General features: G+C 38.1%; 1 protein-coding gene across 1 annotated transcript in view; it reads right to left on the bottom strand.

Annotated features, from left to right (window-relative positions):
• The window catches only part of LOC115209741 (neuroglobin-like), a 147,074-nt gene extending 135,636 nt beyond the window's left edge, over positions 1 to 11,438 (bottom strand). Inside the window, exon 1 of the mRNA XM_029778248.2 lies at positions 11,183 to 11,438. Coding sequence (XP_029634108.1) covers positions 11,183 to 11,355 — 173 coding nt within the window. The 5' untranslated portion in view covers positions 11,356 to 11,438. The remainder of the gene's footprint in view (positions 1 to 11,182) is intronic.
• Positions 11,439 to 14,053: the final 2,615 nt, after the last annotated feature.

Below are 14,053 nucleotides of genomic sequence, written 5' to 3'. Positions count from 1 at the left end.
CATATACACCCAGCCTCAAACACACACATGTTTACATATTTGTACATTAGCTGATACAGGTTCATAATTAGGTATTACACTAGAAAACACTTCAGATGGTAATATAAAATTGTTCTTAGAGTCTATTCATTTGAAATTTCATGTGGTTTATATCGAACAGAGATGGATCCCGCAAGGCAACTTACACTTGGTTGCATGCATGAAGGCAAAGTCTTTATGTAATAATCATTACAGGGCACTCTAAACACTTAAAGGTCCTTTGATCCCCAACAAAACCTTTCATCTTTATGTAGCGACTTGGAAGCAATTCAGTGAAGCGGATAACGATCTCTTTAAGATGTGGGAAAAGTCGGAGTTATTGAGACATGTGTTAATTACTCATCTAACAACCGGATTCTGTTGTAACAATATTCTGTTTACAGAAATGCATCCAGTCCAATGAATTGGACAACGGCCCGGCGAGCAATTTCAAGGTCTAATAGAACCATCACCGCGACTAGGTTTTGAATCTGCATTCTTACAAAGTCATTTCAGTTATGTTAAAAGGAATAAATTAAATGAGAAATTACACACAAGTATGCATATATATATATATATATATATATATATAATTGATCAAAATAAAAACATGATGCGAAGGATTCAGCGGTACATATGTTTCGGGCCTTTATTAGACAGATTTATAACAATGCATAATGTATGTCTGTGGCCTTCTTCAGCCGCGCACAACAGCTTCCACAAGGACATGTGTTACATAAAATTCTTGGTTGGGGATGCAAATCCTCCCATTCGCGTACGACATAATGCGGCAGCAGCATAGAAATTGAGAGAAGAAAGAGATGGACGCTTCAATTCTATGCTGATGCCGCATTATGTCCGTACGCGAATGGGAGGATTTGCATCCCCAACCAAGAATTTTTGATGTTGTAACACATGTCTTGTAGGAAGCTGTTGTGCGCGGCTGAAGAAGGCACAGACATACATTATGCATTGTTATAAATTGTTAATAAAGGCCCGAAACATATGTACCGCTGAATCCTTCGCATCATGTTTTTATTTTGATCAATTTACTCCACCCTACACCACCAAACGGTATACACAGGTGCTTATAATTATCAAGTACTAACCCCGAATTTATATATATATATATATGATACATATATATATAATATATATATTATATATAATATATATAACATACATATATATATGCTTGTGCTTGCGTATCTGTGCATGCTTGTGTGGAGCATGTATGTTTGTATAATATGTGTGTGTACATATATATATATATATATTAGCATGGCCGCAGCTCTGAGCTGAAACTAAAAGATAAAAAAAATATATATATATATACATATTCGCACCCAATCACCCACACACATGCATGTATGTATATAAATATATATTGATTGTTTTATTGATATTAACCTCTCACTAGTGTAAGTCTACCTTGTGATCAGTCTTAAGGTCTATTGATTATATATTCGATACATGCAGAATTGTGAAGCTTGCGTATTCAGCAGCTGTTAGAGTGCAGGATATGCATGAGGACATAAACCACGCGTAAATATACATAAGTACAGACACACACAGACACATATGAAGATATTTTTAAGCAGAGTTCTTCATTGATCTTAAAGAATTTCATCGATTATACTAATGCCAGTTCTCATTTTGGTGTGGTACTTATTTTATCGACCTTCATTTCTCAGCTAAGATATGGAACGTAAGGAGTTATCAACGTCAGCAGAACAATACGGGATTTTGGAAATGTGTATATGGGGATAGACACCCTCGCAGGCGTTCATCAAAGTGTATAGACGCACATACACTCACACACCTACACTTGTTCAACGCACTAATTCACACACAAGCACAAGCACACATACATACATACACACACACAGTCGTTCAAGAATTTGGACCTGGAGATTTCCATTTCCAGCGATTTCAAAAGCCACCTCCCAGTGGTGTCGGGTGACAACGAAGAGCCCTCGACTACAACAAGACGACCAAAGTTTTCTTTTTCCAAGGTCTGGGGTCTCCCGCCCCTAAGCCCTAGACCATCACCTAATCACCCTTACCCGTCTTGTTGCTTAACAACAACAACAACAACGACAACACACACACACTGTCGTATGTGTAAGGGTGAAAATGTTGCTAACGGAAATCAAACTTCCTCTATACCGTAAAGCGGTTGCGATTGCTCTACCAAGGCAGCATCCTAAGTTCGTTCTTCCAAATTCGAAACCTTAACCTGACAATTCGGTTGCCTCTTACCAGCGCCGATATCAACAGGGAAATGAATTCTCGCTCAATCAAGAATATGGTATCGTTTGTGTCTGTATGCGATAATCTTCTGCACAGTATCGGTGAACCAAATCATTCACAATCATTGATCAACTGCAATTTATATTGAAAAACTCTTGCCCAAATTTTGCGTAATAATATCGAATCCCAAAACTTTGTAGCATAGAATGAAACGGGAGAGATTCTATAGTTTCTCTGGTTTCATAATTCGTATCTTCTGCCGCGGTTGCCTATGAATAGGAACAAGTTCGCTCGAAATACCAAGATTATCAAATAATATAGTATGCTAACACTGTCAACATGGTTTCATTAATACTTAATTCATCTCCAAATGGCATTGCCGACGTACTGCAAATCCCTGTCTCTTATTCTATTTAGCTATCCCCCTTTAGCTTATTTTTTTCTTTTCTTTTTACCTAGCTTGTGTTATCTTTGCCCTTCATACTCTTTACTCTTTTAACCTTTTACTTGTTTCAGTCATTTGACTGTGGCCATGCTGGAGCACCGCCTTTAATCGAGCAACTCGACCCCGGGACTTATTCTTTGTATGCCCAGTACTTATTCTATCAGTCTCTTTTGCCGAACCGCTAATTGACGGTTACATAAACACACCAGCATCGGTTGTCAAGTGATGTTGGGGGGACAAACACAGACACACAAACATAGACACACACATATATATAGATATATATACATATATACGACAGGCTTCTTTCAGTTTCCGTCTACCAAATCCATTCACAAGGCATTGGTCGGCCCGGGGCTATAGCAGAAGACACTTGCCCAAGATGCCACGCAGTGGGACTGAATTCGCAACCATGTGGTTGGTAAGCAAGCTACTTACCACACAGCCACTCCTGCGCCTATCGTTGCAACGTTTTCAAAAGACGTTTTAGGTAAGTACTAAAAGCGGAATCGGTTGGGTTCCTTCTCGCCTGATATCTATGAATTGTACTTTTACTAAAAAGAGTGACGGACTGAAACTCTACCGAACTCCATGATTAGCTGTATTCACGCATGTCCCTCCTCATACACAGTCTTGTTTCATTGAGGCGTTATGATTTATATAGTAGGAGTGGCTGTGTGTCAAGTAGAATAGCTTGCTTACGAACCACATGGTTCCGGGTTCAGTCCCACTGCGTGGCACCTTGGGCGAGTGTCTTCTACTATAGCCCCGGGCCGACAAAGCCTTGTGAGTGGATTTGGTAGATGGACACTGAAAGAAGCCCTTCGTAATATATGTATATATTATATTATATATAATATATATTCTATATATATATATATATGTATATATATATATGTATAATATATATATGTATTATTATATATTATATATATATATATATATATATTATATATATATATATATATATATATATATGTGTATGTGTCTGTGTTTGTCGCTCCAACATCCCTTGACAACCGAAGGTGGTGTGTTTACGACCCCGTAACTTAGCGGTTAGGCAAAAGAGACCGATAGAATAAGTACTAGGCATCCAAAGAATAAGTCCTGCGGTTGATTTGCTCGACTAAAAGGCGGTGCTCCAGCATGGCCACAGTCAAATGACTGAAACAATTAAAAGAGTAAAAGAGTAAACTGCGTACGTAATATTGATAAAACTCCAAAATCTTATCGACATCAATTCGACGTCTTCATTTGCTTTCTCTACTTACTATCCAAGATATTTGGGTCAATAGTTATGCTAAATTCCACGTCTGTAAGGGGATGGTCTGATGGCAATGGGGAGAAAACAACCAAACATTTATTTCTGCCGTTATGTGGCACAAGGAGCGACTCAATGAGACGAGCTGGTGCTGAGCTGGTGTGCTTTTGATTCTGGTTTGGGTGCAATTTCATTTCTCTAAACAGTCTGAAAATTTAACAGCAGCCTTACCTTAGATGCTATTCTTACACACACGCGTGCGCGCGCATCCACATATATTTATAGAAAGATATTCATGCATACCGACACACACACATACATACGTGCATATATATATATATATATATATATATATATATATGTGTGTGTGTATATATGTATGTATACTGTTTTACTTGTTTCAGTCATTTGACTGCGGCCATGCTGGAGCACCGCCTTTAGTCGAGCAAATCGACCCCGGGACTTATTCTTTGTAAGCCCAGTGCTTATTCTATCGGTCTCTTTTGCCGAACCGCTAAGTTACGGGGACATAAACACACCAGCATCGGTTGTCAAGCAATGCTAGGGGGGGGGGACAAACACAGACACACAAACACATACACGCATATATATATATACGACGGGCTTCTTTCAGTTTCCGTCTACGAAATCCACTCACAAGGCTTTGGTCGGCCCGAGGCTATAGTAGAAGACACTTGCCCAAGGTGCCACGCAGTGGGACTGAACCCTGAACCATGTGGTTGGTAAACAAGCGCACTTACCACACAGCCACTCCCGCGCCTATGTATGTATATATATATATATATTTGCTTTTATTTCAATTTATGCTTAAAAACAATTCGACAGTAAACCGAACGATTGCTCAGTCCTTTTTTTAGTGGAATGCATATTTATTAAAATTTTACAAACAGAAGCAACAACAAGAGACAGAAAAGAATTGAAGCTTCTTTTTCCAGACTAATGCGTTTTATTTATTGTAACGAGCAGCGGAAACCAAGTCCCGTGTCTTCGCTTGGTCCCATTCATTCCACCCCTATCACATAATTTCTCATTTCTTCTATCTTTCACCTTGTAAATATCCATTTTCGAGGTTCCAGTGTTGAAGTAGAACCACCACCCTTTTCTAGTTTAATTTTATTTTTAGGTTTTATTTCTTTTCAAACACGCAAACAACGTGTGAAACGTATCTACGTGTAAATTACATTTTAAAAATTAACAACAAAAATAAATTAATAATAGTATTGAAGAAGGAGGAGGAGGAGAAGAAGAAGAAGAAGAGGAAGGACGTGTGTCACGTTGTTGTGCGTTCATCACCAATGCAAGACGATGTAAAAAGAGGAAAAGTCAGTGTTAGAGACATCAATAACAAGAAATGGAAGTAAATGTGGAGAGAGAGAAAGATAAAAAGACGAATTGTGTGGATGGAAGAATTACTGCAGCCGACAGAGCGCCATGCGCGTACATGTCTTATATAGTCACAATATAAACATGTGAATAGAGACAATGAGAGTAATTAGCAAATATGGCCTGTGGTTAGTTATTTCGTGATGAAGGAGCGACAGTAAACAAGACGTAAACAAAATGACGGTGATCCGTGGTTTTACATTCGTTACGGTTTCGTGACCGACTCGAACCCCCGCTTATTTCCATTTGCAATGTTTATTTCCAACGAAGCAACATAAACGTCGCGCTTTCCAAACTTTTTTCTTGCTGTGAGTATTTTTTCACATAGCTTATACCTGTGATATTATCGGCTAATACCTGTAATATTATTGGTTAATACATGTAATACTATCGGTTAATACCTGTAATACTATCAGTTAATACCTGTAGTATGCATGTAACATTGGAGGCGCAATGACCCAGTGGTTAGGGCAGTGGACTGGCGGTTTCGATTCCCAGACCGAGCGTTATGAGTGTTTATTGAGCAGAAACACCTAAAGCTCCACGAGGCTCCGGCAGGGGCTGGTGGCGAAACCCTGCTGTACTCTTTCACCACAACTTTCTCTCACTCTTTCTTCCTGTTTCTGTTGTCCCTGTATTTCAAAGGGCCAGCCTTGTCACATTCTGTGTCACGCTGAATCTCCCCGAGAACTACGTTAAGGGTACACGTGTCTGTGGAGTGCTCAGCCACTTGCACGTTAATTTCGTGAGCAGGCTGTTCCGTTGATCGGATCAACTGGAACCCTCGTCGTCGCAACCGACGGAGTGCCACAACGACATGTAATATTAATAAGTTAACGAAGGTACTATAGTAAAATCACTGGTTGAATCCCCGAAAAGATGTATTCGGGTGTTCAACGTATTTTCTGGTGTTCTTCGTGCTTCGTTCCTCAGGAGTCGAAAAAGGTGACTCGCGTATCAGTCTCACTTTGGTCTGCTATTCACTTGCACTAGAATTCGCGGTATTTCGTCTGTGTTTACATTCTAAGTTCTAATTCCGCCGAGGTTGACTCTGCTTTTCACCCTTTTGGGGTCAATAAATTAGGTACCAGTTATGTACTGGGGTCGATCTAATCGACTGGCTTCCCCAACCCCACAAAATGTCGGGCCTTGTGCCTAGAGTAGAAAAGAATATAATTCACGGACTTTTGCCAAACATAAGAATCAATATTGCTTTGAAACATTGAAAGACCCGAAATGGTCAAATGCTAAACTAGAACTATCATAGAAATTATTACATTAACTCATTTCTCCTCAACTGAAATCTCTACAGAAAAGATATTGTTTTACATTTATTTACAGTCAGGTTTAACAATAGCGGTGAATGCAGTCCAATTATATTATAGTCATTTATATATCAACAGTTGGTTTTGTACCTAAAGATGAAATCTATATTTATAAGTGTCGTTAAGTATACATTTTCGGCATATTCCGCCAGTCGCCTGTCTTCGATTCATATTTCTATATTTTCTGTGTATTTAGATCTGTACCCTTCGAAGAAGAAATTGTACTGTTATCGCTAAATCTCGTATCTGCCTTCTACATATTCGAGCAATTGTTCCAAGTCAAAATTAAGAATATTTAATTAATTTGTCGTTTAATTATCACTTTTCTATATCCCCATGTCAACCCTGATGAAATAAATTTATGTTCCAGTCGTGACGAACACGTTAACCATTTTCAAACCGACTTTCCAGGAGTACATTTTCCACGCCGTGCCTTTTCATTTTGTAAAGTATTGATTGTGATATGAAGTAAATTTAACTGCTATTTCAGCAGATTGGATGACCACGCACTCGCTTATGGTCAGGTCGAGGTTTTCCTTTATTAATTAAGCATAAAACTAACTTAAATAGAGAAGAGTGAACAGTATATACCAATTCTGTTTTTTATATCAAATTTTGAGAGAAAAGTGAGAAAAGGACAGAAAAGATCTCCAAGTCGATTCTGTCCGAATTTGAACTCAGAACTTTGTAAACATACTGACAAAGAAATGAATTTGATTTTTCCCGTTTCTATTCAATCTTAATTCTCCAATGATAAGATTCATTCTTTCATTGACTCGAGACAACACATTGGCTAACTGAACCGCACCCCTGATGTTGTTATCACCGACTCCAATACATACCTCGGTACATGTATAAGCGCCACCGGAGAAATGCAATATATAGGGGCTCTGTGTGTCCCTGAGCCAGGGGCGTAGAAGGGATGGAACTAAATAAACTTAAATACATTAAGACATTATTTAGTCTGGCTTTCTACTGTTTACACTAAATTGTTGCTATTGATGCGGATGGAGGATTTTCTGTGGTTACTAGTAGAAATAGCTTCAACACTCCTTAAAATCATGCGCTATCATGTAGTAATCAAGGAGAACGGTCGCATCTCTTAATGTAGTCATTGATATATTATGCCTGAACGGAATTAAAAAACAAAAACAAAAAATGACGACAATAAGAAAATGTAGATTTGATTGAGGCTGGAACACATTTGATCAGAGAACTGTATTGATCACGGCTGACCTGAGGGGGAGGAGGTCGTAACAGCCACTACCACCACAACAACAATAACAACAACGCACTTGGAATTGTGGAATTTTAGCTTTGCTGCTAATGACAGACTGATTGATAGATAGATGGTTGGATGGATGGATAGATAGATAGATAGATAGATAGATAGATAGATAGATAGATAGATAGATAGATAGATCGATAGATAGATAGATAGAAAGGTCGGTAGGTAGATACTTACGGAGATAGATAGATAGATAGATAGATAGATAGATAGATAGATAGATAGATAGTAGATAAAGATAGATAGATAGATAGATGGATAGATAGATAGAGATAGATAGATAGATAGAAGATAGATAGACAGATAGATAGATAGATAGATAGATAGATAGATAGATAGATATATAGATAGATAGATAGATAGATAGATAGATAGATAGGAGGTGTAGATAGATAGATAGATAGATAGAGATAGATAGGAGATAGATAGATAGATAGATAGATAGATAGATAGATAGATAGATAGATGGGTGGATGGATGGACAAGAGAGAAAAGCAGTCAGAATTAGAACGAGATATTGTGAAGGAATAGGAAATAAAAGTAAGCGCTTAATTAGTTGGTAGGTAGGAATCGTTAAAGCGACACACACGCACATGAGGAGACGCGTCGCTATGGACAGATGATGTTGTGTGGCGATGATGTATACACATTCATTTGTACGTATATACACAGCCTTTCAAACGCAATAATGCACACTAACTGACCTGCACGCACTAATATAGAGACACATACTCGCGAATGGATGACACGGAATTACTCGCAAATACATTTAAGAAAACAAGGACACACGTACACACGTATTTAAGAATATACTCTACGTTGGAGGTAGATAATTACATGTAGAAAAGCACACACACTGATATGAACAGACATAAACACAGGCGAGAAGAAACACTCAGACACACTCTAACAAGCGGACATACACACACACACACACACACACAGACACACACACACACACACCACACAATCATACGAGTGCAAAGAAAACACATGCATACGAAGAAATTAGCGAACACATATAGCATCACACACACACACACACACTCAATTACACAAACTCAATTACACACATTCAATTACACACACACACACTCACTCACACTCACTCACACACACTCAATTTCACACATTCGATTACACACACACACACACTCACTCACACACACTCAATTACACACACTCGATTACACACATTCAATTACACACACACACACTCACTCAATTACACACACACACTCTCTCTCTCTCACACACACACACTTAATTACACACACTCAATTACACACACACACACTCACTCACATACACACACACACACTCTCTCACACACACACACTCACTCACACACACTTAATTACACACACACACACACGTACAATGCGCAGACAACGTTCGTGTTGTGATGCGTATACATACGCATTTTTATTACAAAATGATTCGAAAATACAGAGGTAAATAGTATTTACGGGTATCGAATACATAAATGTACACACACACCAGTATATACATACATGCATATAAACTCATATATATTCAAATTATGTGTGTGTGTGTGCGTGTGTATAACAAAGATAAACAAACTGAGAGACAGGTAAATAATTAGATAGCTAAACAGAGATGAATAGATAGATAGACAGACAGAGGGAGAGAGAGACAGAGAAACACTAAGGCAGAGACAGTGTGAGTGCGCGCGCGCGTGCGATGTGAAGGTGAACGAGTGATCGAAATAATGACACACGTAGGCAGATATTGGCGGATTGGTCAGGTGGACGAAATACGACAATTTTATACTGGTGAAACAGATGAGATGGATGGAGAGAAATCTGATAATAATTATGGAGAAAGAAGAAAAAAAAAACAAACGGAGGCTGGCAACAGATACCTATAAGAGGGAAACAGATCGAAACACGAATAGAAAAACGCGCAGGAAAAAGGTGTGCGTGTGTGTATAATATATACATACATACATGTATATATATATATATATATATATTCATAAATGAGGGTGAAAAATTAGATATTAATTTAATAATATCGTCAGTTTAACACCAAGTGGCCTGGCACATAGAAACCAGGGAGACAGTGAAAAATTATTATATAAATATAAGAGAGTTAACGAAATATATATATATAATAATATATATATAATATATATATATATATATATAGATAGATAGATAGATAGATAGATAGATAGATAGATAGATAGATAGATAGATTCCTGAGCGTCATACTAATACGTTTGTTTTGTACACCACCTGTCTTCGTCTTTTGTTTTTTTCGTAAACTCTCCCTACCTATATATATATATAATATATATATATATATATATATATATATAATATATATATATAATATATATATATATATATTCTTTATATATATATGAGCGAAAGGCGAGGACGGAGTGAACTGAGGTGTAGATATATGGTTCTTCGTATTTATGAAGACGTTGGCTGCATTGAATGTTATTAAGCTGGCACGAATCAAACTTAACAGCGTTATTATAGCAGCGCATCTTTTAGTGCAAGTGAGCAAACCGTGTAGGTAGAGACAACATTGACAGTGATATCAACAGCTAATGTTGTTGATATGCGACTCGTATGTTTGTGTCTGTATGTCGAGAGGCGTGCGTGTGTCCTTCATATATGTATATATAATCATATATAATGTATGTATGCTTGAGAGAGGTTGATAAACAGGGAGATAAATCGGTAGATAGATAGATAGGTAGATAGATAGATAGATAATGTTTCTTTATTAGCCACACAGGGCTGCACACAGACGGGACAGATTACAAGGTAGTGCTTTTCTTTTTGGGGAGAAAAAAAAGGTGGGTAGGTTTTCGATCAAAAGGGATCGTGAAAGGGAAAGAAAAATGAAAGAGAAATAAGAAAGCAAAAAAAAAAAATCGATCAACAGGGATCGTGTATCACAGAAATGTCATAGATAGATTGATTGATAGATTGATAGACAGACAGATAGATATATAAATAGATAGACAGATAGATGGATAGTGTGTGTGTGTGAGAGAGAGAGAGAGAATAGAAGAGAGTTGAAGAGAGAGAAATAGTGATTTTGTAAACACGTTTGCAGGTGGAAGTGATTGTACGAAATGTTTACAGGTGTGTTTCGAAATGTGACGGTGAGTGTGTTTTCTGTTTCATCTTTTTTTCGTTGCTTACCTGACAAACATTTCGACTCCGGTTAACTCTATGGATCTCTTGATACCTTTCCATGATTTCTTTAGTTTAAACACCTGTAGAGGACTGAGTGGCAGACGTGGGTCTGTGGGCGGAGGTGGAGCGGGGTACGGTAGTCCGTCAGCCATGGCCTCCGCTCGCTGTAAACACAGCATCGATCTCACACTCAATGTGAGCACCACGGAGGTTTCTCCCAATACACGGAATTGTGGGAAGAATGGAATGATAAAAGGAGTGGGAGGTGAGATTGTTACTTCGCATTATTTCCCCTTTTCCTCTCTCTTACTCCCTCTTTTACCTCTACATCCCATCCGACCCATTTTATTTCATTTTATTTGATTTGATTTTATTTAAAATGGGGTCTCTTTTCTCTTCCGAACTCAATCTCTGTCTGTCTGCCTGTCTGACTGACTAACTGTTTATCTATCTATCTATCTATCTATCTATCTATCTATCTATCTATCTATCTATCTATCTCTATCTATCTGAGTGTCTGCCTGTCTGTCTATCTATCGGTCTATCTATCTGTCTATCTATCTATCTATATATCTATCCATCTATCTATCTCTCTCTCTGTCTATCTCTGTCCATCTATCTATCTATCTATCTATCTATCTATCTATCTATCTATCTATCTATCTATCTATCTATCTATCTATCTATCTATCTATCTATCTGTCTCTCTATATGTCTATCTATATTTCTGTCTGTTTGTCTGTCTGTCTGTAAGCCTTCCTCTCTTTCTCTCTTTCTCTATACACACGCACATACATACATACATACATAACAAAATTTCTAGCTGTTTTCCCATCCATCCATACTCCCCCTCTCTCTCTCTCTCTCTCTCTCTCTCTCTCTCTTTCTATTTCGTTTCCCTCTCAGAGTTTCCGCTCTCTTCTCCTCTTCACTTCCTCTTCCCCCCCCATACATCCTCTCACAACTTCGAATTTTTTTTATATCATTTTCTTCCCTTATCGCGGAAACCATTAGACTAGAATCATATCGACAGTATAGGCATGCTACACACGCGCGCACACATACACACATACATATACATATACACATATATATGTATATATAAATATATATATGTATATATATGTACATATATATACATATACATTCATACACACACATATATATTCTTTTTTATTCTTTTATTTGTTTCAGTCATTTGACTGCGGCCATGCTGGAGCACCGCTTTTAGCCGAACAAATCGATACCAGGATTTATTTCTTTATAAGTCTAGTACTTATTCTATTGGTCTCTCATGCCGAACCTCTATGTGACGGGGACATAAGCAAACCAGTATCGGTTGTCAAGCGATGTTGGGGGGACAAACACAGACACACAAACATATACATACACACACACACACACACACACGTATATATATATATATATATATATATATATATATGTATATATATATATATATATATATATATACACGACGGGCTTCTTTCAGTTTCCGTCTACCAAATCCACTCACACGGCTTTGGTCGGCCCGAGGTTATAGTAGAAAACTCTTGCCCAACGTGTCACGCAGTGGGACTGAACCCGGAACCATGTGGTTGGTAAGCAAGCTACATACCACTCAGCCATTCCTTCGCCAATATATATATATATATACATGCACATACATGTATGCATACATATATATTTATATATACATATATATATATATATGTATATATATATATATACATATATATGTGTGTGTGCGTAAATATATATATTTACAAACACATACACACATATACAATAACATGCATACATGTGTGTTTGTGTGTGTACGTATATGTATCTGTCCTTGTAATTAAATGTCTATAAACACACACACAAAGGCACAAACAAACAAACACGCAATATATATAAGACAGGCTTTTGGGTTCTGCCTACCAAATCGACTGACAAAGGTTCTGGTCGTCCCGAGGCTAGAATAGAAGACACTTGTCCGAGGTGCCACACAGTGGGACTGAACCCGGAACCATGTGGTTGGGAAGCAAGCATCTTACCACCACATAGCCGTGCCTGAATTTATAGGTATACATACATACACACATACATACATACATACGTGCATACATACATACATACATACATACATACATACATACATACATACATACATACATACATACATACATACATACATAAAACATACATGATGGCTGCCCCCTCGTTATCGAATATGGCCATTGCACGAAGCTTAAGTGTTGCTGGTGCTGTGATCGAATGTGACTTTTTAGCCCAGCTAAAGATCTACAATGTCTTGTACAAAATTGGCAAATAAGACCTTTACTGATAATAGCCGGCTGTAGTTGTAACTGGGCTTCATGTATCTTTGCATGTCGTTTAAGTCCTCCTGCCGAATTACACTCTCTTCCACATGCCCGACAGATATGATTAGTATGGTGTGTAACACCACCACCAGTGGCCAGGTTGTCACTCATCTATCTCGCTTTATGACTATGAAGATGACTCTTGAGTCCAGCTTTACTGAGGCAGGGTCTTGCACAGACATTGCATGTCAGCATCAAAGGAAGACCCTTCCCTTCTGGAAGTGTAACAGCGATGCCCTTCCTGCCATCCCTCCTTACTTTCTCATGTGCAACTCGAGATTTCTCAAAAGTGACTGTCCCCTCATGCACAATTCTTCTCCACCTGCTACGATCAATAGCTATACCTTCCCATGTGTCAGGAGAGATGCTAGCATCTTTTAAGGGAGCCTTCAGCAAGTCTTTATACCTCTTTTTTGGTTTATGTGGAGGTCGTTCTCCTTTAGCTAACTCTCCATAAAAGAGTTGTTTTGGCATCCTTGAATCCTTCATCCTGACCAGATGACCACTC

The sequence above is a fragment of the Octopus sinensis genome, linkage group LG3 (assembly GCF_006345805.1).
Source record: "Octopus sinensis linkage group LG3, ASM634580v1, whole genome shotgun sequence".
Taxonomy (NCBI): Eukaryota; Metazoa; Mollusca; class Cephalopoda; order Octopoda; family Octopodidae; genus Octopus; species Octopus sinensis.
The sequence above is the reverse complement of the archived record's forward strand: the minus strand, read 5'-3'. Positions and strand labels throughout refer to the sequence as shown.